A 26,139-nucleotide genomic window follows, 5' to 3' on the forward strand; every position below is an offset into this window, starting at 1 on the left:
GCTTGATCTTGACATTTGAAGATTACAGTATATTTTGCAGACTGCCCCTCAAATTAGGTTTGTTGATGTTTCCTCATGATTGGGTTCAAGTTCTTTTCTTGGTAGGAAGTCGTAAGTCGTGTTGTGCTTCTCCCATTGCTTCCAATTGGGATACATGCTTTTGAATTACCCCATTATTGGTGATGTTGACCGTGATCATGTAATTGAGGTGTCTGCTGGGATTCTCCACTGAAAAGTTATTAATATTTTGTCGAGTTGTACTTTGAGACTATAAATATCCCGTTCCTCATCAATCTTTACCCCTTGCTGTTTCTTGACTTCATGAATTACTCCTGTGATGGTAGCCACATAGTGTTTTCTAATCCCACCACTCCTACATGTATTGGTTGGCATTCCATAAGGAAGGCTTTCTTCTCTCCTTCATTTACTTAATATGGACTTGTGAGTTTCATTTTTATTCAGTGATTGTATACTGTCATTTTGATGCTTGTATTCAGATTTGCCCAGTGGGAACCCCTTCCAGTACTGCTGCGACCCATTGTTCTTTGAGCACTTCAAACAAATTGATCCAGGCCCACCTTGTACTTTTTCTGCCCCAGTCTGAATCAGCCATTTTCCCCAAGGAGTTCTGGTCTCTTGGTGGAGAAAGGTATTTAGAAACCTTTGCTATCGGGGTGTTCCTGTTCCCAGGCCCCCGAAGCAGATGGAGCTGAGGGATATATATCTATGTATATAGTAATATATACACACACTTATATCTGTATTTCTATACTTAGATATATTGAAAAACATCAGATTAATACATTTGATTCCAATCCAACACTACAGGATTTATTCTAGTTTTGATTCTCTCTCTGCACTTGAAGTTCCCTTTTCCAATAATCCCAACTCCTATGATCCTTATTATATTGGGCCAATTCCCTCACACATAGCCATTCTTTTGCCACCATTCACACACGGATGTCCTCACCCCTCTTGGGCTCTGCACCCCATTCCAAGCCACTGTTGCCACCACTCCCTCATACAAATACCATCCTCACTCTGCCCTGAGTCCAGTAACCCCATGGGGTCACCACCATCCATCCCTCTACCCCTCTGCTAGCAACTACTGAGCTTGGCTACACCTAATGAGTTTTAAAAGGTAGGAGGAAAGGAGGAAGGGAGCTGCCATCTTTTCCATTGTACTGAATTTATTTAAAAGGAAAAGAATGAGTCACTGGAATGGTATTTCATTTGTCTTTTGAAATGAACAGACACATTAACTCAAGTGGTCCACTGAAGACCTTCTTTGCATCTCCGAGACTTTCAAAGCAACAGGAACAGTTTTTATTCCATCTTCCTGGCACCTGACTTGGGCTTTGGGCTTAGGTGAAAAAAAGATGAGCCTCTTCCTGCCCCCTGTTCCCGTTTCTTTGCCATCTGCTAAGCTCTGACTTTTTTATCTGTCAGGCTAACTTGAACTCCCTAAGGGATTTTGCATACTTTTTCAGCCTTAGCATTGCTAATGATGGACAGAGGACAATTAAATGTGGTCAGGGTAGATTAAAGCATGACCTTGGTGCCACTCAAAAAAATATAGACTGTCTAGACTATCGGTCTGACTCCGAATGGTATCTCTTGATATTTTTAATACAAAAAAAAAAAAAAAAAAAGTGCTGCATTGGCTGGGAAGGGAGCTCCACGTGTGAAACTGCTCAGGAAGTTGTGTGGTTTAGATTCGAGTCTAATAGAGAAGTGTTTCTGAAACTGACTGATCTTCCTAAGTAGTGTTAATTTGTCTGAGGAGATCAATTCAGTGTTGTTTGAAAAATGAGGCCCAGTTTAGTTTGAAGCAAATGCACTGGAGCTATTGGAGTGGATCTGTGTTCCTGAAGGTGGGCCCCAGGGTAACACAGCACGCAGGGAGCAAGGGTCCTTACACCACAGAAGGGGCCCATCTCCGATTTTGTGTGCTTCATCTTGAGCCTGGCCTCTGCTAATGCTGTCAAATCTTTATTTTGCAATGGGTCTGCTACCTGCCTTCATGTAAATTCATAAGGTCTCTGGTTGGAAAATTAGGGCCTTGTAACCTTAGTAGGAAAAGGAAAATCTAATGGACTAAGACATCCTACTTTCCCCTAATTGATTCCTCTCTTTGCTTAAGGATACTACTTTAGTAATAGCGGGGAGCTCTATCTGTGGCTTAAAAGATGAGCACAGGACAAACAGCGTCTTTCACTATGTTCACAAAGGCCTGTTCTTTGGTTTGTGGCTGCAGCTGCTATTTTCAGAGCCCGGCTGCATCGATGCATTACAGATTTTTGTGTGTTTCTTAATTTGGTGCGCAGGTTATGATTTGAGAAATGGAAGAAGTGCTGATGGTGAATTTCACAAGTAAAAACATGGAAATGGTACATTATTTCAATTAATTTCTAGGTTCAAGATTGGACATTGTCTCTGCACCATAGTCTATGGACTAGACTGTGTGACCAAGTAACAGGACAGATAGCCACAATCTGATCCCATGCTCCAGTGGGGGACCCTGAGACACAGTAACCAGAAGCCTTGTCCAAAAGCTCAAGCGTGGCATCTTCACCCTGAGGTGAGCCCTAAATTGCATTCGTTCATTCATTCCCCACCTTCCTTTCTTTGAGTTGGGAATTCTCCATTAAAACTTAAAATACCCTTAGAAAGAGCTGTACTTTACACATGAATCAGTAATAGCATGTTGGAGAAACACCTCCCAGGGGATGGTCAGGACTGGAGAACGCCCTGACATATCTCAACGCCCCCCGCACCCTCTTCAACCTTGCTTCCCATTACTCAACGTGTATTGATTGGATGATGAAGGCTGACACCCACTAAATGAAGAGTTCCTTGGGGGCGGGGGTACTTTGTATCCTCAACACTTAGCACAGCAGCACAGCGCCTGCCCATGGCTGGGTCACCATGAGTGAGAACTGAGTGACTAAATAGCTTCTTCCTGCCCTGCGCAATATTCCCCCGCCTCCTGGGACACCTCTTGACACAGTTTGTCTTGAACTGCAGAAGACCACAGTGTGTAGGGCTATGGTTGCCAGGATCAGCAGCTCAATCTGGCTTAAATGAGAAAACGAGGCAGAAGGAGACAGTGTGTCGTGGACCACGAGGGCAGAAATGTGCAGAGGCCTTAGAAGAGCCCTCGGAAGTGGGTACTCACCACCACTGCCCTCGGCTCTCTAAAGCCCTTCTGTCTACTCTGCCATCCACTTGTAGGAGGGAACAGGAACCTAGCTCTGGAGGCTTAACAGTTCAGTAATAGCGGCGTGTTGTGTGTGTGTGTGTGTGTGTGTGTGTGCGCGTGCATGTGTGTGTGCATGTACACATTTACGTGTGATGTAAGCAGTTCCCAGAATGGGTTTACCGGCCAGGGAGAGTCCCCAAAAGGCATCCACAGAGCACTAGTTTTGTTTCATCTTCCCAAATATTGACGTTGTCAACTGAACACTCATATCAACTAGATATTCCGTCACCAAAAAGGATTTATTTGGGAAAAAGAAAAAGAAAAAATGGGCTGCAACCCAGCACCACTAGCGTGTGCAGACCCAGCAAGCCACGTGCACGTTCTGGCTTGTGTGCTAAGATGCAGGGTATTTAAGGCAGGGGGGCAGGAAGTGAGAAGCATAGAGCTTTATGGAAAGGAAGTTAGGCCCACAGAGCCGGACCAGGTGTCATGAACATCCATGAGCCGGCTCCTGCCAGCCTGACCACTTTTCTTACAGCCCCAGTTCATCTTTAGCAACATCCAAGTATCACCATTATTTCCTTGATCTTTTAAAATTATTTGCATTCTTAAATGTATTTTTAAAGGAAACCATATTACTGCTATAAATGTAAAATAGTATCACTTGTCATGAACAGAAGGTATTTTAAAAAACAAATCCAATGAAAACAAAAGAATGCTGTAAGTTCTAGCTGGATTCCATTGCCAGCCAAATGCTCTGAGCCATAGGCCTGGCAACAGCAGTGAACAGAACAGAGTCACAGACCTCTCAGAGGTAACATTTGGATGGGGAGAGCCCAACAACAAACCCACAGAACATATATCAGGTGGGCATGTGCCAGAACGAATTGAGCAGGACAGGAAGCATAGAGAGGGGATGGGGAACAGGGTAGAAGACCCTCTGGGATGAGGTGGACAGAGAAGGTCTGGAGGAGGCGACACCCCTCATGGGATGTCTGGGGGAAAGGCCTTCTAGGCAGAAGGAACAGTCACTGCCAAGGCCTGAGTGAGAATCATGGTAGACTCCCACACTCTCCACCCTCGAGCGTGGGGACCACTGCATCATAAATACACGCCTTCGTAAGAGTATTACCCAGTGCGCTATGTATTAAGAAATGAGTCAGAATGATCGCTTGCCTCCTACTGACCCTCAAGTGCAGCCAGAGTCTGGATTCTTCTCGGTTCTAGGGACTATTAAAATGACGAAGCCAGCCCAACTCACAGGAGTCTGGTATGTAAACCAGGATTGTTGGCCTGTGATCTGAGATGTAACTGACAAGCCGAGGGGATCTCCCCAGGAAAGGAAGCTGCTTGAGAAGCTGAAGTAAGATCAGAAGTTGATTGTTAAGAATACACCAGAGCCCAGGAGTCAGATGGCACCAAGAGAGGCTTCTGCCAATCCATGGCTGTCCCGAGCTCCCCGCACCAACCGGGCAGCTGCTGAGCAGACCTGTGGTACAACGGGTATTTGTTTAAACCTTAATACTCTGTAAAAAGCTTTTCACATATTTCATCCTCTCAGCGCCCCTGTGAAGTATAATTATCTCCATTTTACAGATGAGGAAATCTGAGGCTCAGGAGGGTAAATGATTTACCACGGTCAGACACTCTGTGTTAAACGTAAAGTAATTAGCTTAAGATTAAGGAGGGGTGGTTTGATATAAATGATATTTGACGTAATGTACGGGTTTAAACATTCTTGACTCCAACCAACTCTGTCTGCCCAGAAGACAAAACATTACGCCTGCTCAGAGGTTTACCCTGTTGCTGCCCTGGGGGAGAGAGGGAAGAGGAGAGACGGCACTGGCTCCTGCCCACACCCCTTACCCTCCCTCACCCCCCACCACCTTGCAATCTCCCAAGGAAAAAGAAAACACTGCAACTATCAGAAGTGTAACACAACTATCTAAAGTCCACAAAAAAAGCTACATAAATTGTGTTGGTTTTGCGACATTGTCCAATTGCAACATTTTCATCAAAGTAGAAAATTTTAATCCACCACCTGTCCCCTGTGGTGGGACCCTGCCTTTGAGGCTCAGCTCAGCCTGCGGTGAAGGGAGGACCTCGATTCGGCTGCCTCATCTTCCTGAGGGACCCCACCAGGCCCAGGGCCAGCATCATGGGCTGTGTGTCCTGTTCAGTCACACAGCGCCAGATGCTCAGAAAGGCCCACGCTAATTTTGGTGCTCTGCTGTTGCTCTCTTGAAATTGTTAATAATTTTTTAAGAAGAGGACCCCGCAAATTGTGTAGCTAGTCCTGCTGCTGCTTCTTTCTTGCCCCTTCCTCCCTCCTCCTTCCTTAGGAAAGAGCATCTTCTCTTGACTTTTATTTTTCACTTCTCACCTTGTCAGCTAACCCTTGGCGGCCTTGGATTGGACCTTCTCATGCAGGATAGGACCCCCAGCCCACCTTTGGCTCTTCCTGACTTTCCAAGTCATTCGCTCTCCCATCAGGCGGGCTTTTCAGACACCCAAGCCCAGACAACCTCAGGACTGACGCTCCTGCTGGAAAGGCCCCACATACACCCCATTTTCTCATGGCCAGTACCTTCTCCTCATGAGAGTCTCAGCTTGAACCGCCCTCCCCCACCAAGAGTCCTTCCCTACTCACACCCTTCCCCAGTATGGCCACTATTCCTCAGAACCCTTTCCAGGCCCACAGTCATTCTACTTTATGCAGCTTTCTCTTCCTCAGACACATAGCAGATTTTTTTGTTTAGTATCTGCCTCCTGTCTCTAGACTATAAGCCCCTTGGGGTCAGGACTTTGTTTACTTTATACACAGTTGTATCCTCAGTACTTGTAATGGTGTCTAGCACATAGAAGGTGCTCAATAAATATTTACTGGATGGGTGAGTCATAGACTGTCACCCAGGAGCTGGGTCCATAGAGATCATCTGGCATCAAAGTAAGGAAAGTCAAGTTCTGTCATCTAATCCAGCGAGAAATGGTGGGGCCGAAGCTGAAATTCTAAGCCTGGTAGCCAGGGTCTGTGAACAGAAAGTTATGTCTAAATGTTTCTCAGAAGCCAGGCATACCTGGGAAAGAGTAGGGAGTGAGAGCCAGCAAGGGAGCAAAGCTACCCAGCTTCCCAAAGAGGGAGGCCGGATCTGGATGGTTGAAAGGTACAGAAACTATTCTAGGGAAGCCCTCTGGCTTGGGCCCGATGGTACCGAGAGACTGCAAAGGAATGAATGAGCTGATCCTTTTTGAATCTTTAAATGCCAGTTGTACTCAGATAATTTCCAAATCTATGTCATGAGCTAAGGGTCTCACTTAAGCCTTGAACTAGTTTATCTAAGTACCTCCTGGACATCTCGCTCCCTGGAAGGCCCTTGGGTACCTCAAACTCAGTCTGTCCAAAGCTGCTTGTAAGGGTACAGACTGGGGTTGAAATTCTGGAGTCACCATTTCATTTGTCCTCTGTGTCATCTTGGCCCAGTTACTAAATTCCTCTGATTCTCAGTGTCCTTAACTACATATAAATTGAATGTAAACATTAATAATAATTCAGTAGTGCTAGTGGCCCCATAACTCAATCCTAACTTCTTGCAAAGAACAGCATCAAACGCCAACCTCTCTGGGCTATTATGTATTTACAAGGCTCGTTTGTGTAATACACACTTTTGTTATCCATTGTGTATTGAGCAGATGTATCAATGGTATGTACCTTGGCAATTTTTGCCTGAAAAGACTCAACATGTGTTATTGAGTGAGTCTTGGTAAGATGGTAGCAGAAAGCACTAATCTACATTTCTCCTCTAAGGTCTCAAAGAGCAGTGAAGAGGAGGTCAGCTCTTTGGGCTTTCAATGAACTTTGCCCTCAGTCAGGGTCAGCTTCTCCATTAGGCACAGGGCACATTTCTCCATTGTGGTGCAGTGTCTGGGGCCCACAATATCTTTAGGAGCCCCCAAAATGTTTTAAATTTATTTTATTATAAATCCAAAATAAAAAAATGAATATGACAGTCATGAATATGTGATAATGAAGGCAGCTTAGATTGTGTATGTTTTTATACCAAGATTGTAAAAAAAACTAGCTACCCTGTTTTCCCGAAAATAAGACCTAGTCAGACAATCAGCTCTAATGCGTCTTTTGGAGCAAAAATTAATATAAGACCCGGTCTTATATTATATTATGTTAGATAAGACCGGTCTTATAGTAAAATAAGACCAGGTCTTATATTAATTTTTGCTCCAAAAGACGTATTAGAGTTGATTGGCTAGGTCTTATTTTCTGGGAAACACCATACCTTTTAGATACATAGATGATAGATAGATAGGTAGATAGATAGATAGATAGATAGATAGATAGATAGATAGATAGATAAACAGATAGATTTTTTTTTTTTAATGGAGGAAAGAGCCCATGAAAGTATAAGTGCCCAGGGCCATGATAGTCACAGAGTGGCCAGGCCCTCATTGGGCATCAGCCTCCCAGATGGAGGGGCAGAATTGATGGAGGTAGATGTGGATGAACCCTTCACTCCACTTTTCCCATCTGCCCAACTCTCACTGTCTCAGGGAACCATATGTGTGGGAAGAATTGTGTAAAGCCTCTATCCTTTCTGAGTGCATGCAGGGCAGTCTAACTGGGGGAAATATCAGTGGGTGAGGAGTTTGGAATGGTGGCATTCAGGGCATCAAGGAACTAAATCCAGCCATTTTACATTTATTTTTGTGGAAATAATTTCTATTTATATGTTTCTTGCTAGGACTAGCATTTTCCTAGAGCACGGAAGCGCAGGACTTCTTGGAGAGGATGTCACAGATCAGGTAACCCTCGGGCAGGGTCTTGGAGGATGAAGAGTTTTTCCAGGTGGATGGGATGGGATGGTGTCTGGCCAAGGGAACAGAATTTCACAAAGACCCATTTACAGGGAAGGACAGCAAATGGACAGGATCACCGCTGTTCCAGAAGGACAGTGCGTGGAGCCGTTCTCCGAGCATCCCGTGAGAATTAAATTGTCTTCCAGTCGGTTCCTTCAGACAGATGGTGGAGGTCTCACATGCCATGCTGTAGAGTTGGGGCTTTATCCTGTAGGCAGCAGAAGACCAGTAGAGAAACTGAAGAAAGGGCAACAGAATAATCTCAGGGACATCTAAGTTACCTCTGACAGCAGTTGGGACAGAGAGAATCACAGGGGATAAAGGGGCATGTGGGTGGGTGGGAGTGATAGAGACCAGAGCAGAGAGGACAGTGAGAAGAAGGTTCCGCTAGTTCCAACAACACAGGATGAACCAACGCTATGGAGGTGAGGAGAGAAAGGTAAGAGCAGGGTCGGCCACACTTCACCCATACAGTGGATGGGATTGGTGATGGGTATGAGATGAGGGAGGCAGGAGGTGAGAGAAACTGAGAATAACCTTGAAATTTCTGGCTTTAATCATGGGGGAATGTTGATGCCATAAGTAGGGCTTCAATCAAGAGAAGGAAGAAGAACTTTGAAGGTATGGAGGAGGGAGAGTAATGAGTAACAAACAAACAACCTTTTATTGGAAAAATAAGAATGAACCTTTTATTGAAAAAAGTAATAAATAAATAAAGGCGCAGTTCCCAATAGGTTGTGTACTGCTAAGAGGCCAGTGCACTGAAGACTGAGCAGAGGTGTAAAGACAGCTTGTGGGGGTCCATCACCCATCCCTTCCCCCCCAACCTCCAGTCCCTGAGGGAACCAGAGCAGCTCTTGGCAGCCATGTTTCTGCCCAGTGACCCACTCTCTGGCCACAGATGATTGGACAGGGGTCTGCATGTGACACCAGCTAAGCCAATCAGAGCGCTTCCCAGTACATTGCTGAGAGGGCAGCCATGAAGGCCGAGGAGAGGACAGCCACTGAGTCCCAGGGTAAGAGCATTGCAGGCAGCGGCAAAAGCCAGTACAAACCAACCTTCGAGGGGGGAAGCCTCAGCATTCAAGGAGCTAAGGGGAGGCCAGTATGGGGTCACCAGAAAGAACGGTGGATGAGGGCCACATAAGCCCTGCTGTGTTGGGAGGTTTTCTCAACAATGAGAAGCTGTTGGAGGGTTTTAAGAGAGGGAGTGACCCGACATGGGTTACATTTTCTAATATTAGTGCTTCTGGGACATGACTGTGGGGATGGGGCAAGGGTGAAGAGCAGTCTGGGGGCTCCTTGGTCTCCGGGCAGCTAATGGTGGATCCGACTTCAGCAGTGGCCATGAAGATGGAGGAAGTGGAGTCCAGACAGGCCCTGGCGGTGGGGGGGGGGGGTTGTGTGGAGAAGGAAGAGTGGACTCAGGACAGATGGTGGGTAATGGTGATACTGGTGATACTGTTACTGAGATGGGAAAGGAAGGAAGACATCAAGACCTCTGTGTGGATGTGTATATTATAAATGTATAATATACATTTATATTATGTATATTATCTATCAGAGAGAGAGGGAAAGCAAATGTGGCAAAATGCTAATTGGAAAATCTAGGTGGACGGTATTTTAGTAATTTTTTTAACTTTGCTGTAGGCTTAAATTTTTCCTAAAAGAATTGGGAAAGAAATAAATTAGTGACTAAGTGGAAGCAGCATAGTTTTCAAGGAGAGAAATGCTACAGCAAGGAGCTGGAGGGGAATGTGAGATCAAGGGAGGGTTTTATACAATATTTTTTATTATTATGAGTTGCAGGTGTACAAAACAACATAATGATCAGACATTGACATACCTCACAAAGTGGTAACCCCAACAAGTCCATACAAAATTTGTAACAATGAGAGCATATGTGTATCTTGACAGGAATGTTTCCGCGGAAAAGGAGAAATTAGTGACGTCAGAAAGGAGTGAGGGGGGCAGGCAGGCAGTGGCACCCAGCACATGGAAGGCAGCCTTTGGGGGGTGGGAGGGTGCCAAGGTGTTGTGCTGGGACACGGGGTCACTGGTGGTGAATGTTCCTGTCTGATGACTTCTGTTTTCCTCACGAAGTAGGGTCTGAGGTTCTCTCCTGACAAGGGCCAGGAGGGCAAGTAGATTGGGACACAGGGCCAAGAAAAAACTGGCAAGTTTGGTTTTTTGCGTTTAAGATCCTAATAAAGAGTATTCATCAGCGTAAAGAAGGAGCCAACAGAGGAAAAATTTAAGTCTTTATACCTCTGGGCCTCAGTTTTTCCATCTGTAACATGAGGGGGTTGAACTGGCAGCTCTCAAAGGACCCTCCAAACTCCTGTACACTCAGGGTCCCTTTTCGACACCTGATAGGGAGGCTTTGACTGAATAGCGTGCGTTTGGGTTGTTTAAGAATTAAAGATAGCTAGTAAGAACTAGACACTTGCCTAAGAGGTTTCTAATTGAGGTAAAAGCCAATATATACAGAGAGACACTTGAAAGGCCGGCTGCTTCAGGCTTCAGGGCCCCCCTGAGGGCGTGAGGCGGTGGTCTGGAGGTCGCTGGGGTTCTGTGATGCCTCCAGGCTCTTTTTGAATGAACGCAGTATGAGGTCTCTTGGAGAGTAAATTCTGCTCTCTCCTGGCTCTCGCTGAAGTTGGCATCGCACAGCGTGAAATGAAACAGCACATTAATGTGATTAACACTGAGTAAACCTCCGTGTGGGAGCAAATATAGCATGAAGTGGGTTCAGGAATTTAAAAATATCTATTATTAAAGACAGCCCGCAGGGCTGCTGTGGCATCTTATGACAAGCCATAGGCTGCTACGGGAATCTAATATCCCCGTAGTCCTTTCCCCAGGCAAGGGGTGTTTTCAGGCTTCTGTGCGAATGCTCTTTCCAGATCCTCTTAGGGACTGTCACCGCTACCCCCATTTTATAGATGAAGAAACTAAGGGCATTGTCAACAGCAGGTTTTTAATATCGTTGAAGGCAGAGACCGAGGGTGTCATCGGCTCCCCAGTGCCTGGCAGGGTGCCAGGGGAAGGGAAGTTGCCTGTCAGTCCCTGAGAGCTGGCCTGGTGAGGCAAGGGCACCATGCTGGGACGTGCCTGCTGAGCGCCTGGCTCTGTGCTGAATGCTTTTCGCAGAGTCTCACTTAGTCTTGAAAACAACCCTTGGCGGTTGGTAGTATCATTAACCCCAAGAGGAAACTGAAAGCAGAGAAGTTTAATAACTTGCCAAAGGTCACCCAGCAGAATCAGGATTCAAGTTCACGTTTATCTGAACCAAAAGCTTGTGCTCTTGAACTGCTTGGCTGGACACTGTCTTCCAGAAGAGCACGGTGTGGATTTTGGGAGTCCTTGCATTCTCTTGACTTGAAAGGGGTTAGCACCCAGCTGACCACTGGTAATCACATGCTTGACAAATGTCATGAGTACTGACTGAGGAACTGACAGTTTGGTTGAATGAGTGGAAATTCCTATCTTGTGGAGTCTTCCTCTTCAAATTGAAGATTTCCCTATAGCTTATGAATGCTCAATCTAATTAAGGCAAAAAGGCATCAGAGAATTGCTGGGCCTTTCCTTTATTAACTGTCAAGTGCAAGCCATGGGCTGTTTACGTGCCAAGGTCAGAGATCAGTCTTCCGCCGTTCTCCTTTCATTCATCTAGCAAAGCCCGAAAACATACAGTTTATTGATGCAAAACTGATTGGCAGGTAGGGGTAACGAGGTGGCGGGGACAGGGAATATCAGAAGGAGTTCTAAGCCATTCTGGGGTCAGTCCTGCTCTTTTGCTGGGCTATCTTCCATACTCCAGGTTACTGGGTCGTGGGTCTCTGCACAACAGTCTAGATGAGCCGCAGATGTCTGGACCTTGGGCAGTGTTCACACAGCCCAAGATGGGGAGGGGAGGAAGTCCCTACTCCTGGCTTTGTCTGCTATTTTGAACAGGAGAGAGGGAGGCATGGAAGGTTAGGTAGGGATGGTCTTGAAACTTCACAGATAAAAGGAATTCCTGTGTAAGCTTCTATCAGACAGGCCTGGGTGGGATTTGTTACACCTGCAGTTTGCAGCCAGCCCATGACTAAGTGGCCCCCTGTCTCTGGCCAGCTCCTGCCAGTGCCTCCTCTGTGCCCACCAGCAAAGAGGGCAAGGCAGCATGTGTGAGTCTGCACCTGGCTCTCCTTGCAGAGCAGCCTCAAGATAAAACCCAGGCGGTGGGCAGTAAGTTCCAAAAGAGGGAGGTGGACCCAGGAGTCACTGCAGCTCATGCCACGCAAGATGGGGAGAGGACTCAAATATCATTCCTTGTTATCAGGACCAAACTTGATTCTGTCAGATCTGAGAAAAGGCCCTGACTGCAGGTCATTTTAAATGCCTTCTGAGTCTCTGAAACTCAGAAATAGTGGTTTTCCATGGTAGACAGCTATCTGGGTTTAACCCTACCTACTCACACATCACAAAGTAAAATAGTTTATTTAGAAGCAAAAAGTAACAAAATTAAACAAACCAAACCCCCAACCTACGCTTGTTTTATTTCCTTAGGAAACAGTCCAAGTTCAAGGTCTAGTGTGAGCAGGGAATGTTTCGTTTCCTCTCCTAGTCTGTTTCTGGACAGGCAGAGGGACAAAGTCCCTTTTCCGCTTCTCGGTGGCAGGGCTAGGCCCAGGGAGCTCAGAGTTCCACAGAGAAATGCCCCCCAAGGAGCAGGGCAGAATCCTCCCTGAGTTCAGTTGGTGACCAACAATTGCTATCGTCAGGCGCTAGGATAGGAAGGTGATTATGGATCCCGGAGACCCACACACCAACCACTAACCATAACAGGACATAATAAATGCCCTATTCACAGTAGGAATAAAGTGTTTTAGGTGTACAGAGGAAGAAGCGGGGTGAGAAAGGCTTCAGTGGTTCTCAGGGGTTCCCTCATTGGGAAGTTGTCAGGAACTCTGGGGGTGAGGCCCAGCACTGCATTTGAGGAAACGCCCAGGTCATTCTGATGATGGTAAAGTTTGAGACTCATGCAGGCTCAGCACACTCCCCCGCAACCAGCAGCCTCGTTTTGCAAACAGTTTAATCTGAGCACAGCCATAGTCATTCATTTACACATTGTCTGTGGCCACTTTCCTGCCATGGCAGCGGAGTTGAGTACGTGTAACAGGCAGTATGGCCCACAAAACCTAAAATATTTACTATCTCACCCTTTATAGAAAAACATTGCTGCCCCACCCCCCACCCCCCAAAAAAGGTGGGGATTGGGAAGGGACAGATCTCCTGCTGCCTTGGATCCCACCTCTGTGGCTGGTGCTGCGATAGCTTCAGACAGCTACGCTTCAGTCAGCCAGGTGCTGGAACTCAGCCCAGTTTGGACTTCCTAAAAACCCTAAACAGAAAGTTTGATTCATGATAAATACGTATTAGTCAATACAATTAGGAAGGTGGATTTTTTCAAATGAGCAAGAGAAGTCATTATTCCAGGAAGCCCCCCTCCCCGCTCCATTATTGACTGCCTGTTCAGTTAAGCACTTGCTTGATGCTTTAGATGGCCTAACTCCACCCTGAAAGATGGGTATTGTATCCCCATTTTACAGGTGAGGAAGCTGAGGCTGGGAAGATGAAGTAACTAGCCCAAGTGCCCAGAGCTCAGCAGAGTAGAGCTTGGGCTGGATCCTACATCAGCCTTGTGCTCCAGTCAGGCTCTTTACCCCACACCCACCGCCTCTGCTTTCCCAGTTCTAAGGCAGAAACTCCCCTGATGGACCACGAGGCCCCTCACAGGGATTTATTGCAACACATCCACTTTTCATACTGTTTCCAGTGAAAGAGATGGGTCCGCAGGCACTGGAGAGCTCACCTCAGGCTGCATGCGGTGGTGTCTAGGCCTGTGGGGGGGAGCACAGTAAGGGGAAGGCAGGAGATGTGGAACCCACAAGGACGTAGGACCAGCTCTCACCTGCATGAGGCGAACGCCAGTTGAGGCCATGCAAACCCTGCATTGGTGCCACATACCAACACCACAGGCTGCAGGTCCTTCTGTCCCACTCGTGGGCTGTCATTGTGGGGGTATGAATCAGGGTGCCCCAGAGAAGAAGAACTTGGTGGTTCGGTGGGTCCGGTGTTCCTGTGAGGGGACAGAAGAACCTTTCAGCGTATTTCCTGCTCTGACACAGAGTCCCAAGAATGAGCAGGACAGGAAAGATGCCAAGTTTATAATCAGATTGGGGAGCCTGTTACTAATATGTGGTATCCTTACCACATTGAGGCTGGGGACTAGAAGTCAGAACAAAAGTGAAGTCTTGCCCTGCTACCACTTAAGAAACCTAGAGGCTAAAACACTGCTGTCTGGGTGGCTCAAACAGTGACCAAGAAAGCCCCCCCGCCCAGTTTTCTATTTTGACTTCCAAATATTTTGTTAGACTAGGAAGACAAAAAATATTCTTAACAAACAAGAGTGTGGTATGTCAGGCAGAAGTGAAAACCTCGGAAGAAAGCGTACATTTTGAGAAGACTAATGATAAACTGCTTTCTCTCACCAGCCAAATCAATGCCCATGACCTAACATTTGTATTATTTTTAAACAAGCACCTTGGAGTGTCTTCTACATGTTAGACACTACGCTAATCTTAACCTAGGTTACCAACATCCCATCCTCAAAGCAGCTCTGCGGAGAAGCTTCTCCTATGAGAAGCCCCATTTTATCGATGGGGCAGCCGGAGCTCAGGTGAGTGAGTGATACTTGGCTGAGCCTCACCCAGAATGCGTGGCAGAGGACTTGGGACTCTGTGTCTTCTATTCCTTTCACAGCATCACATTTACTCTGCAACCAGATCTGGCCTTAGGAAAGAGGCCAGGGACACCAGGGGAGCACAATCCTTAGTCTGTGGGTGGCTTCACCTGGAGATAGTATTCTTAGGGCAGTCAGTGGTTCTTGAACGAGGTGGAACTACACTCCCACTGCTAACGGACGCTGGGCTGCTGTGTAGACAGGCAATCCAGGGTGCAGACCATGGCTGCAATGTCATCCTCTCTTTCCCTGTTCCAACAGTTGTTTTAGGGAGACCTTGCCTTGGAAGTAATTTCATCTTGCACTTGCATGATACTTTTTAAAAGACTTGACTGTATTAACTGGTTAAATCCTTAGCGCAACCTTGGATGGAGGACAGATGTTAGCTCTCAGTTTGATAGATGAGGAAGTTGAATTAACTTTCCTAAAGTCTTAGGCTAATGCATGTTAAAGCAGAGTCTAAAACCTGAGGCCTAGGCAAGATACCTGCAAAACTTGAAAGACTCCAGAGTGATGGATGCCATCAGCTACCCACAAAGAAGCAGGGCTGGCTAAAAATGCGTGATCTAAATTTCTAAGAAAATGTAAGCCTATACATTCCTGGTGGTTGCAGAAGAGGCACGATCTGCCTACCCAGCATCTAAGAGAGGGGAGACTAAAAAGCAGGGCTTTGGTGTGATTCCATGAGGGATGGCCCTATTTCAAGGAATTAGGAACAGCAGCTGAATATAGCTTGACACAGTGGAGCCATTAAGATTATCCCACTCTTTCTCCTTGTTCCCCAAGGAACATTCTGGTTGTGGTTTGCCTTCCTGAGTAGCTGTCCCATGAGGAGAGTCTGGTGAAATGTTGCTACACGGCAGTCATGTTCTCCTTTTAAAATGAACAAATTGGGGTCCTGGATTGTGTACCATTCTCTCAGTATTTTGATTACATTCTTCCCGAGTTCGATTAACTCTGGGGCACGGGGGACCTGAAGAACTGAGAAGCAGATTTTGGCTGATGGTGAATTTGATAAGAATCTTACCTAAGTAACTAACCAACTGCCCATGCCTAAACCTTCAAAGGAAGCAGAAACTAACTGCCAGGTAGGGAAGTGGGAGAACACAATAAATAGGGGGTAGTGAAGCAAGAAGCCAGAACAAGATGAAAGAAAGAGTTAATTGAACCAAACTAAAAGGAGCAAGTGGCACCTAGAGAAAGCCTTAAGGACTCAGGTCAAAAGATAAAATAGCCGAAGGGGAAGTGGGGCTGAAAAATGGGAGCTTATTGATAAGACTATTGGATCTACTTTGGAAGGCCTAGAAAAGATTAAATCTGAAACAAGCAAATGGGTTAAAAATGCAGAATTCTTCTAGGCCAACTAACATCTACCAGTGGTGCCTTGGAAGTGAAGAGTTTGAATGGGGTGAGAGAAGGGGGCACAGAAATGAGTGCTCCGTGCACCTCATATGGCCGAAACCCCAGCAGAGCAGGGGGCAAGCAGCCCCCACGCTGGAACCAGACCGTCTTTAGGAGAATTCCCTTTCAGCTGCCTGTGAGCGGTGACTGGAGATTCCATCCCTCCTCTCCACTTTCTCCTCCTCACCTGTAAGGTGGGCTTCCCTCAACGTTGAAAGGATTAAACGTGATAATGAACATGCTCTTATTCCAGTGCCCGCCCCATAAATGCTCAATAAGTGCTTTTTGTTATAATCCCTGTCCTTTGGGATTAGGCATTAAACACAGTCTCAAGACACTGAAACTCACTACAGCATAAAGTACCTATTACAGCAAAACTGCGGTGAAATCGTGGTCTCCTTGTGTGCGGGGCTTAGCAGCAGGCAGCCTTCTCACTCTATCGTGCAGCCCAGAAGGCCAAGGCCGCTGTAGTTTTGCCTGACAGTCTGCCTGCTGCAAACCCTGTGAGTTCTGGCCCTAGGGCATTTTCACTCACTGTTCTGCCTGGAAGGCTCTTCCCCCAGACGGTGACAGGGTTTGCACCTTTATTTCATGTAGACACCTGCTCAGATGTCACATTATCAGAGAACAGCTGTCCCTGACGGAACTTCCTATAAAGACCGCCACTGGGGGCCTAGCACTCCAGCCACGTCCCCTGCTTTCTGTTTCTGTTTCTCCATGGCACTCATTACCTCTGACATGGAATTATGTGTCTCCTGTCTGTTTCTCCCATTAGCACGCACACAAGCACAAGGATTTGGGTCTGGGCTCTGCTCTTTTTAAATCGCCCTCCTCATTTCCTCCTACTCAAAAGCCTGGCATGGCTCTCTCTTGAACGGGCCTGGAGGTTCTTCTCACTGTCGTGGAGAGGCAGCTACTTGCCAGCTCCGTATCATTATCACACGTACACGGAAGGTAGGACGTACTCCATGCGATGTAATAATATGTCGTCATGCCGGCTAGGAGTATTCCAGGTAGAGGTGTAGTAGGGACAAAGGCCCTGGGGCAGGAGAAGGCGGTAAGGCTGGAGTGGACCGAGAGGATAATCCCAAGGCTTTTGGTCTAAGTAATGAAAGAATGGGATTGACATTTGCTAAAATGAGTCAGCTGGTGGAGGGAGCAGGTTTTGGGTGTAAGTTTTGAGATGCTTTCTGTTTGGAGGCACCAGCCAAGAATTAGGCAGTATGCCCTTTACTGCCCAGATAAAGAGATCAAGGCACCAGATGTCACGTGTCCCTAGGTCTCAGAACATGTACCGAGAAGGCTGGGATTTGAACCAAGGCTGCTTCTCCAAGGACTTGTCACTCTCAGAAGCACTGGTTACTGAAGGAAGAGCTGAGAGAGGACTTGCCTGAAGTTGGAAAAAATCAGGAATAATCTGGATAAGGTGAACTCAGACTTCTTTCCCAAATTCGGCAATACCAGGACCAAGAAGGCCCCTCCAGTAAGTTTGGGGACAGTACGAGGAAGCACCATATCACAGGAGTGTTGGGGCCGCAACCCCCTAGGCTCAGACATGCAAATCCATTTCCACAGCCATTCAGGCTGTCATGTGATGCCAAAACAATGGGAGGAAACGTGGAAAATCCGCTTGAGGTTATTATCATGGGTTACACTCCAACTTTTCATATTTTCTAACATTTGTTTACTTAGGAATCATTCACCAAAAATACCACTGATGTGACAGACAAGCCTTTCAGAGCCTTGGTACACAGTGTGGTCTGCAGCCCAGAAGCAGCATCACCTAGATGTTGGAAATGCAGAATGTCAGGCCCCACCTGACTTACTAAATCAGAACATGCATTTTAACGAGATACCTAAGGGATACATGCGCCTGTTACAATTTGAGAAGTTCTGGCCTAGAGCAGGTCCACAAACTTGTTCTGTAAAAGGCCAGATAGGAAATAGTTTAGACTTTGCTGGCCTGTCGGAGTTACTGAATCCTGCCACTGGAGCACAAAAGCAGCCACAGACAATATATAAAGGAATTAGCATGGCTGTGTCCTAATGAAACTTTATTTATGGACACCAAAATCAGAATTTTAATTATTTCCACGTGTCTGAGGTTATATAAAAACACAACCATCTTCTGACTTGCCTTTCTGGGCTGACCATCCCCAAGCTCCTGTTCCCCATGGGTGATCCTCTTTGTGAGCAAGAGGCTCAAGCCCCCTTTCCTTCCTGGCCTGGGTCAGTGTATCTGAAGGTTGATTACTGCTGCTTAATATGAAAAGTCAACGGAAAACTGAGATTTTAATAATATACTTTGCCAGTTTCCACAAATACAGTGTATTTGCTGTTGTTTTCTACCTTGAAGTTTTCTTTCTCAGCAAGACCAATATGGAGGATTCAATAGCCAAGGGGAGGGGCATTTATTCTCCTTGGCCCCTCTATTTGTCCATTTTACATTTCAGCTGCTGGAAATAAGGAGCACACAATGCAGGAAAAAGACAACTATTAAAAAGAAGTAACGTTTGGGGAGGGAGTTGGAAGAGGAAATTAGAAAAGGGTGGTACTCTCCAGGAGAACAAGACGATTGTTCCAGCTTCAGTGGGCTTTGGGGCTGAACGCACGACTTGATAAAGAAAGCAAACTGTGTCAAGGAGACTTGCTCAAGAAGAGTTTCTGAAGCAAGTTGGGCAGCAGGAGGATATGAAAAACAAAGATATGAGAGTGATTGGCACAGCATCTTCCAAAGGCCAAGAGCTGAATTTTTAAAATCGGTACTGCACTTTCATGGCAACCAAACACTTTTCCATTATGTTAGGAATAGGGAGGAGAGAGGAAATAACATTGACTAAATGCCTACGTATGTCAGGACCGGTTACAAGGCATTTCCCATCATTATTTCCATTTTAATTAGAGCCGCTCATGGAGTGAGGTATGCTGGCCACAGCTTTCAGATGAGGAACCTGAAAGATGAAGAGACGGGATTGGAACCTACTTCTGTCTGACCACAAATACCCTAATGTTCTATATTGCCCCACCAAGAGTTTATAATGGAAATACTGCCTTCATGAAATTCCTATTTCTTCCTAACACTAGCAACCCTCGGTTCTCAGGGGTGGGGGAAGAATATAAACAGACCGGGCGACTTTTTTGTTTTTCTCTATTTTCCCCCTCCCAACAAATGCTATGCTTTCATTAAAGAAACATCAAGTCCTTTTTCTGTTCTGAAGAAAATAGTACCAAGGGAACTCAGCCCATCGGCAGCCTGGTTTCTGAAGTTAAACTGTGTGCCACCAAATGAATCTAATGATAAATGTATAAGTCCTTGGCAGAAATGTGAAGTCTGGGACCATTTATCCAGGAATTACTCTGTCAGGCAGATGTATCATCTCATTTAATCCTCCAACAGTCCTGTGAGGTTTTAACACCATTTTATGGATAAAGAAACCGAGGCTTAGAGAAGTTAATTATCTTGCGTAAAGCCTACACAACTGGTAAGAGGCAGGGCCAGGATTAAAACCAAGGACCTTGACTGGGAAGTTTATCCTTAGGCTCCTTTTAGAAAAACTGCAATCACGCAAGTGAAGATTCCTGAGCACTCTCAACCTGCTCAGTATCATATGCCACGATCTTTTGCTAAAGATGGTGGCTATGATGAAACATTCAAGAATATGCTGCACAATCATTAGTGTGGTAAACATGAATGAGCAAAAGGGGTTAAACTACTCTTGTTCTCCTCAGTGTCTTCCTCAGAACAATTTTCCCTTGAGTACCCTGAGACAACAAACCAATCAACAAAAAACCAGGGTGGTGGTTCCAAAATCAATTAGGAAAACAGTGAATACCCCAGTCCCCCTCCTGGAGATTGCCATATGCACATTACACATTTTAGGCTCTGACTAGTACTGAAATAAAGGATCCCACTTTAACCCAGAGTTTCCCAAAGACCATTGTAATGTCTATATTACACAGCATATAATATTAAAGCATATTAACCTATTGAAACCTGCAGAGGACACCTTGGGGAACACCAGAACTAGTCTGAGGTGTGTCCATATTCCCAGAGGTGGTTCGCTCTGGGAATGTGAACTTGGAGTTGTCATACACTCCCTGAAAGGCACGAAGGACCAGATGGCCAATGTGCTCATCTTCTAGTTGGACCCATGTTTGAGCCTTCTGTAGCTGATGGGAATTGGGCCTTTGTATGGGGCAGGTCACCATTTGCCAGTACATGACAAGTTGAGTGTCACAAAGTTGCCATGTGATCAAACACTTGAAACAAGTTGGTTCATGAACCCAAGGTTAAATCACATTTGTAAGAGGAACCATTTCACAACAGAATTTATTTTGAAATTATCCATCTTTCTCTGGGAAAGGTGAGCCCTATTGTCTGTTTTTTTCCTTACTATTGATATTGTCATTCATATGCCTATAAATAGAAGCACCAATCTTTGTGGTAAGCAAATACATTAAATTCCAATGAGCATTCCTATTGGGATGAGTGTTAAATCTGGAGGGGGACTGTGACTAGACATATGACCGTGTAAGTTCTTTGCAATGCCGAGAAAAACACATTAGGAAAGAGAAACTAAAAATCTCATCTTCCTGTGTTCCAATGATTACTTTAAATAATTAATTTTAAAAACAGAATTACAGGCTTTCAGACTGAAAAGGACTTTGGAAATCCTCCTTCACAGGTGAGGTTGGCGAAGCTTGAAAATGTTAGGAAATAGGCCCATGCAGCTTGTTTGTGGGAGAGCTGGGCTGGAACTCAGCTGACTCTGTTCAGTGCTCTTTCCTTCAACTCTTCTCTCCTCATTGAAGACATTCCAGTGTCATTTTAAGGAATTAACTTTCTTGATCATTCACTGTAACGAAAGAGCTTGGCTCATTTGCTTTTCTTCTGTGTCGGAGTGGAAGGCAAGTCGTATGTACACTATCCACCTCTTGGTTCCTGTCTTGATAGTCCTTCACCTTGCCCTTTTCTCCTACCCTCTGCCTCCAACTTGCTCTCCCCCTCCCCTTCAAACACTGTTATCTTTGGAAACGTGTGCTGCACTTCCCAACCTGGCTTGGATCCAGAGCAAGGTGACTTTTGGTTTAATGGAGTTTTTCCACAGTGCTTGATTTTGCCCAAGGGTTTGGAAGGTTGGACAACTAACAGGAAACGGCCATCCTTTGCCCTTTCAGCAGGTTTATGTTCTGTTAATATGTGGAAGAATTAAGAAGTAACAAGGAAGAAAAATAGGCAGAAACTTCACTTAAAGTACTTGTCGACCTCCTGGAAAAGTTCAAGGCTATTGTTCAATGTCTGAATTTTTCCCTTGTGATTCGCTTGTAGTCCTTAAGTCATCTTCAGACATCTGATCAAGGAAGAAGCATCAGAGGAAAATAAAAAGTTGGGTATTTGCAAAGTTGGGAAGTCAGCGCCCTGCCTTGCAGGAGTCGGTGGAGAATATTTTTTCTTTGGTGCAGGGTGATCATAGTGGGAGCCGGAAAAGGAAGCCCTCCTTGCTACAGGAGCTACTGTGCATAAGAACTCCCTTCCATATTTCGTTCCTCAGTAGACATTGTGAGGGGCACGCCTGTTTTTTCCATCCTAGCACTTACCCTCAGTCCCTCCTAAGTACCCAAGAGGGCCGTGTTTTTAATCAGAGGTTGAAATAGAACCTCCCCCTGGGTGCCCGACGACAGTCCCTTTGGGGTAGCGCTTCCCCCGGCTTCTGGAGGGCAACATCCTGGTGGGGGTGGGGGCTCAGCTTTGATCCCAGGGCACCGTTTTTGTCCCTGGAGACGCCCTGCCAACCAGGTTTGTGGAGGAAAAGTGCTGTCCGTTTTCCAGGGCGGCAAGTGTGGATTTGGGGAGCAAGACCATCGCTTTGGAGAGTGGCGGGGCGTGAGAGCCAGCGAACACCGGTGGGCACAGCGAACTCACTAACTGGACATCCCCGGGGAAGTTCGGGCGGGATACGCCGGCTCACGGGCTTTCTTCCTCTAGAATCCATCCTGGGCAGAACCACCCCACTTCTCACCCAAACTCGTGGAGACGAGGGATTAGGCGGGCGCGGGGTTCCGCGAGGCGAATCCGGGAAGCGCCCGGCCCCGGCGGCGAGGCCCCTCCAGCGCCGGTCCGTAGCCCAGGGCGCCGGCCCAACCGCCTTGGCCGGGGCTGCTCCCGTGGGGCGGGGGCCGGTTATACAAAGACGGCAGCGGAGGCTCCGGGACTCCGGCCGGAGCCGATCTCTGGGCGGCCCGACCTCCCCTCGCGTCGCTGTCGGTCCGCCGGCTCCGCCCGCCCTCCCGCCAGGCGAGGCGGCGGCCTCCTCCACCAACGCGGGGTCCCCTAGTTAACCCCTGCCCGCCAGTCCGGCCGCTGATTGGAGGAGGCGGGGCGCCCGGGGCAGCGGGGACCCCCACCTTCCTCGTCCCCTCCCCCTCCTCCCCCACTGTCTGCTCTTCCCCCACCCCCCCAGGACCCCCCCTGCCTCCCAACCGTGCAAATCTCGCGAGGAAACACGCGGTTTCACTAGTGTGTTTACACCGATCACTACTAATCCGGACCGAACCGATCCGGATTAAGGGGCCGGAGGCGGGTCCTGGGCACCAGCGGTTCCGACCCCCCCGCCCTCCGCGCCGCACCCGAGTGGCCCCCAGCCAAGCGGGTCCCCACCTCCCGGCCCGGCCTGGGCCCTCCTGCGCCTCCCTTGGCCTTTGTCCGGCGCCAGGAGGCCGGTCCCGCGCCCCCCGTGGCCGCCCGGGCCCGGGCCCGCGTCGGGCGCCTGGCTCTGTACGCGAGCCCGGGGATCTGCGGCCTCCGCGGCCCCCCTCCCCCGCCCGCCCTCTCGTGGAGCCCGGCGCCGGCGGCGGCCACCCGGGCGGGGGGTTGCGGCGCTCAGGAGAGGCCCCGGCTCCGCCCCGGGCCTGCCCAGGGGGAGAGTAGAGCGGTCCGCAGCCGGGTCGGGTCGGGGCCCCTCCCTGGAGGAACGTGGAGCTGCGGCGGCGGCGACAGCGGCAGGTGAGAGGCTGAGCCCCGGGCGGGGGAGGGCGCCGGGCCTGAGGCATTAACCGTTCTGGGGACCCCTTCGGCTGAGGAGGCTGCGAACCGAGCCCACTCGGGGGGCCGGCGCCGGGCCGCAGCTCCTCGGTGCTGAGGCAGGAGGGGCTCCCCGAGGGCTGCGGGTCGCCGAGGGGCCGAGCGGAAGATGGGGGAGGCCCAGGCGGCCCCGGCCTGGGAGTGGAGCCCGCGGCCGGCAGGGAGAGAGGGGCGCCTGGGCAGCTGGAGGCCCTGGCAGTCTCCCGGGCGCCCCCGAGAGCTGGCCCGCCCTCCCTCCGTGACAGGTGGGCCTGGAGTTGGGGAAAGTTTAGAGCCGGCGGGAGGCGAGGGGCGCCGGGACCAGGCCCCATCGGTCCTGCTTCCCGGCTCGGGTGTACAGGGAGGATCCCAGTCCAAGGCCCCGCTGGAATGAGACTGAGTGGTATTTCCTTAACATGAGTTGACATTAAATGAAATAAACGCTTGGGTGTCGTTTTCCGAGCCAGGCCGGGGGATGGAGATTTAGGAAATGTTCGAGAGACCCTGGGGTTTGAGGGAGGCTGCAACCTCTGCCATTCCGGCCTCGATTAGGGCAGGGCGACACGCGAGGAAGGCCACTTAAGGGAAACTCTCATTCTCCTTTCTGTCTTTCTTTTCCATTTTAAAAGATGCCTTTCTACCCTTCCTTGAATTTTCTAATTCCCTCTCTAACCTGCACTCGTATGTGTGGGTGAAACTTTAATTTGTCACCCTTTCATTCCTCTTTGCCTCAGGCTCTCAATCCAGGAAGGAAATGAAACGGGAGGACTTGTAGGGGTTGTTACTGGAAATTGTGGAGTTGTTAGATTGCAGAAGAGAATGTTTAATTCATGTTTTCAGTGAACTTTTAAATCATGGCAATCATTCCTATACTATTTAATAATATGTTCAAAGGGGGTCTATGGAATGCTGTGTGCTCCTTTTCCACAGAGAGGTTTCCAATGGGTTCTGCAAAAGTTGATCTCTTGCGAAGGATGGACATATTTGCTGAAAGTGGCCTGTGCATTAATTGGTCATGGAAGGAGTTTAAAAATGGTGTCCTTCTGCCCCTCCCTGCTTGGAAGGAGTGCTAAAAGCAGATGTCTAGAGAAACCTACTGCTCCAGGGAGTGGTCAGAAAAAGATTTCGGTAAAGGGATGGTTATGGAACTGTACTAATTTCCTGAGTGAATGCAGGTTGATGGTTTTACCATGGGTTCGCTATTAAATTTAAAATAATTCCTTTTTTCATGAGCCACTGTGAGCTCTTCAGAGAAAGAAGCTATATAATAGCGTTAATTTCGAAGTTATTTGTAGCTTCTGATTCATACTGTACAATGAAATTATTATTAATGATTCATAGTTTTAGTTTAAGAACTAGTTCCTGTGTGTTTGGGAAGGAACTATCCAAAAGTACTTAGCTAAATTCGGAGGTTGATAGAAGGAATTTTATTTTTTTCAAGCTAGTCTCCTTTCTCAACTTTTACAGAAATTATATGAAGCGTTGGAAGTTTGAGGTTTTTTGCTGTTAGAATCAAATCAGAACTAGAGAAGAATAAGTGACCCTCAGAAGAGGACTTTTGAGCCGCTTTATAACTTGAAATGTATTACTATTTGATGCTGCACGTTGTTTACTTGTATGCTATATTTACTTGAGCTTTACCTGTATGTGACCATTCAGTGAAATAATTCCTGTGAGTTTTGTTATATGGAAAACTTGGCTCCTCACATTTTAGCTTTTATGGTCTTACAACCTACTTTTTTTTTTTTTCCCAGTAGAAATGATGGAAGAACTGCATAGCCTGGACCCACGACGGCAAGAATTACTAGAGGCCAGATTTACTGGAGTTGGTGTTAGTAAGGTGAGTAAAATGATAGTGAACACTGTTCGTAGTCTAATTTAAACACATTTAAAGATCAATTAAGGGCAGTTTGGGTGGGCCATACTGATAGGTGGTAGGAGAGAAGATTCAGCTTATGGTTCCAATGAACTTTTAAATCCTGCCAGTCATTCCAACCATTTAGCAGTACATTTGAAGGTATTCTATATGGGAGTATATGCTCTTTCCCCTCTGATTCGGGAGAGGTTTCCCATGGATTTTATTGTAAGGATGCTTAATGGTGTGTGTAGTCTAGGCCATATTTTGTCAAAACTCCTCAGTCACTCAGAAGAAAACTGTTCATTGAAAGGTATTGGCATAGCTTCCTTACACTGGACTTTTTGGGTAGTTATATGGTAGAGTTTGAAAACTCTGTGTCTTCAGTTTGTCAGTTCTCCACATCTGCAATTCAGCAGATTCCTCCAGGTTGCACCCCCAGACTGCTTTCTTTCTCTTCATATTTTTTCCTTCTTGTTCACTTTTTTTATTTTTGTCCTGGGAGCATAAAATAAGATCAAGCCTCCATTAACAGGCAGGTGTTAAACAATGTTAGGGCTTTCTGTGTATCCTTATGTACCTGCTACTTTACCCCTCTGCTCTCATAGGATGGTTTTAGTACAATAAGTAAAGCATATTTGACTTAATGTGATACATTTCTTTCTGTGCTATTCAAGAAATCTTATTTCTCATGGTGACCTAGATGTCAGTCTCCTGTTTTAGTTAGTAGCTCCTTAAAGAAGATGTTTGTCAAGTGTTAGTTGAAAAAACTAGCTGCTTTGATGAGTCTCATAATTTTGGTGAGCTGGAATAACTTGATAGTTTTTGTTCATTCAACAAATGCTGAGTGCCTACTGCATACTGGCATTGTGCAGGGTGTTAGGAATGACACCTCAGCCCAGTGCCTCCAAGCCCCCAGAAAGTGAGAGACACAGACAAAGAGAGATGATGAGAGCTGTGATGAG

General features: G+C 47.1%; 1 protein-coding gene and 1 long non-coding RNA gene across 9 annotated transcripts in view; both read left to right on the forward strand.

The window, feature by feature from the left end:
- Positions 1-719: 719 nt before the first annotated feature.
- LOC141568801 (uncharacterized) lies at positions 720-8,374 on the forward strand. Its single transcript, XR_012492013.2, has 3 exons — positions 720-2,581; positions 7,957-8,017; positions 8,122-8,374. It is a non-coding gene; the product is annotated as an uncharacterized LOC141568801 (long non-coding RNA).
- Positions 8,375-22,828: 14,454 nt separating this feature from the next.
- The window catches only part of TLK2 (tousled like kinase 2), a 96,543-nt gene continuing 93,232 nt past the window's right edge, over positions 22,829-26,139 (forward strand). Inside the window, exons 1-2 of one of the 8 annotated variants that reach the window (XM_019733010.3) lie at positions 22,829-23,262; positions 25,074-25,159. In XM_019733010.3, coding sequence (XP_019588569.1) covers positions 25,079-25,159 — 81 coding nt within the window. In that variant the 5' untranslated portion in view covers positions 22,829-23,262; positions 25,074-25,078. Of the gene's footprint in view, positions 23,263-23,333; positions 23,586-25,073; positions 25,160-26,139 lie in introns of those variants that run through there. The other 7 variants (XM_019733009.3, XM_088802315.1, XM_088802314.1 and 4 more) reach the window with 7 other exon arrangements.

Source organism: Rhinolophus sinicus, chromosome 12, assembly GCF_057876585.1.
Source record: "Rhinolophus sinicus isolate RSI-liver-muscle chromosome 12, RSI-T2T, whole genome shotgun sequence".
In the NCBI taxonomy this organism is placed as follows: Eukaryota; Metazoa; Chordata; class Mammalia; order Chiroptera; family Rhinolophidae; genus Rhinolophus; species Rhinolophus sinicus.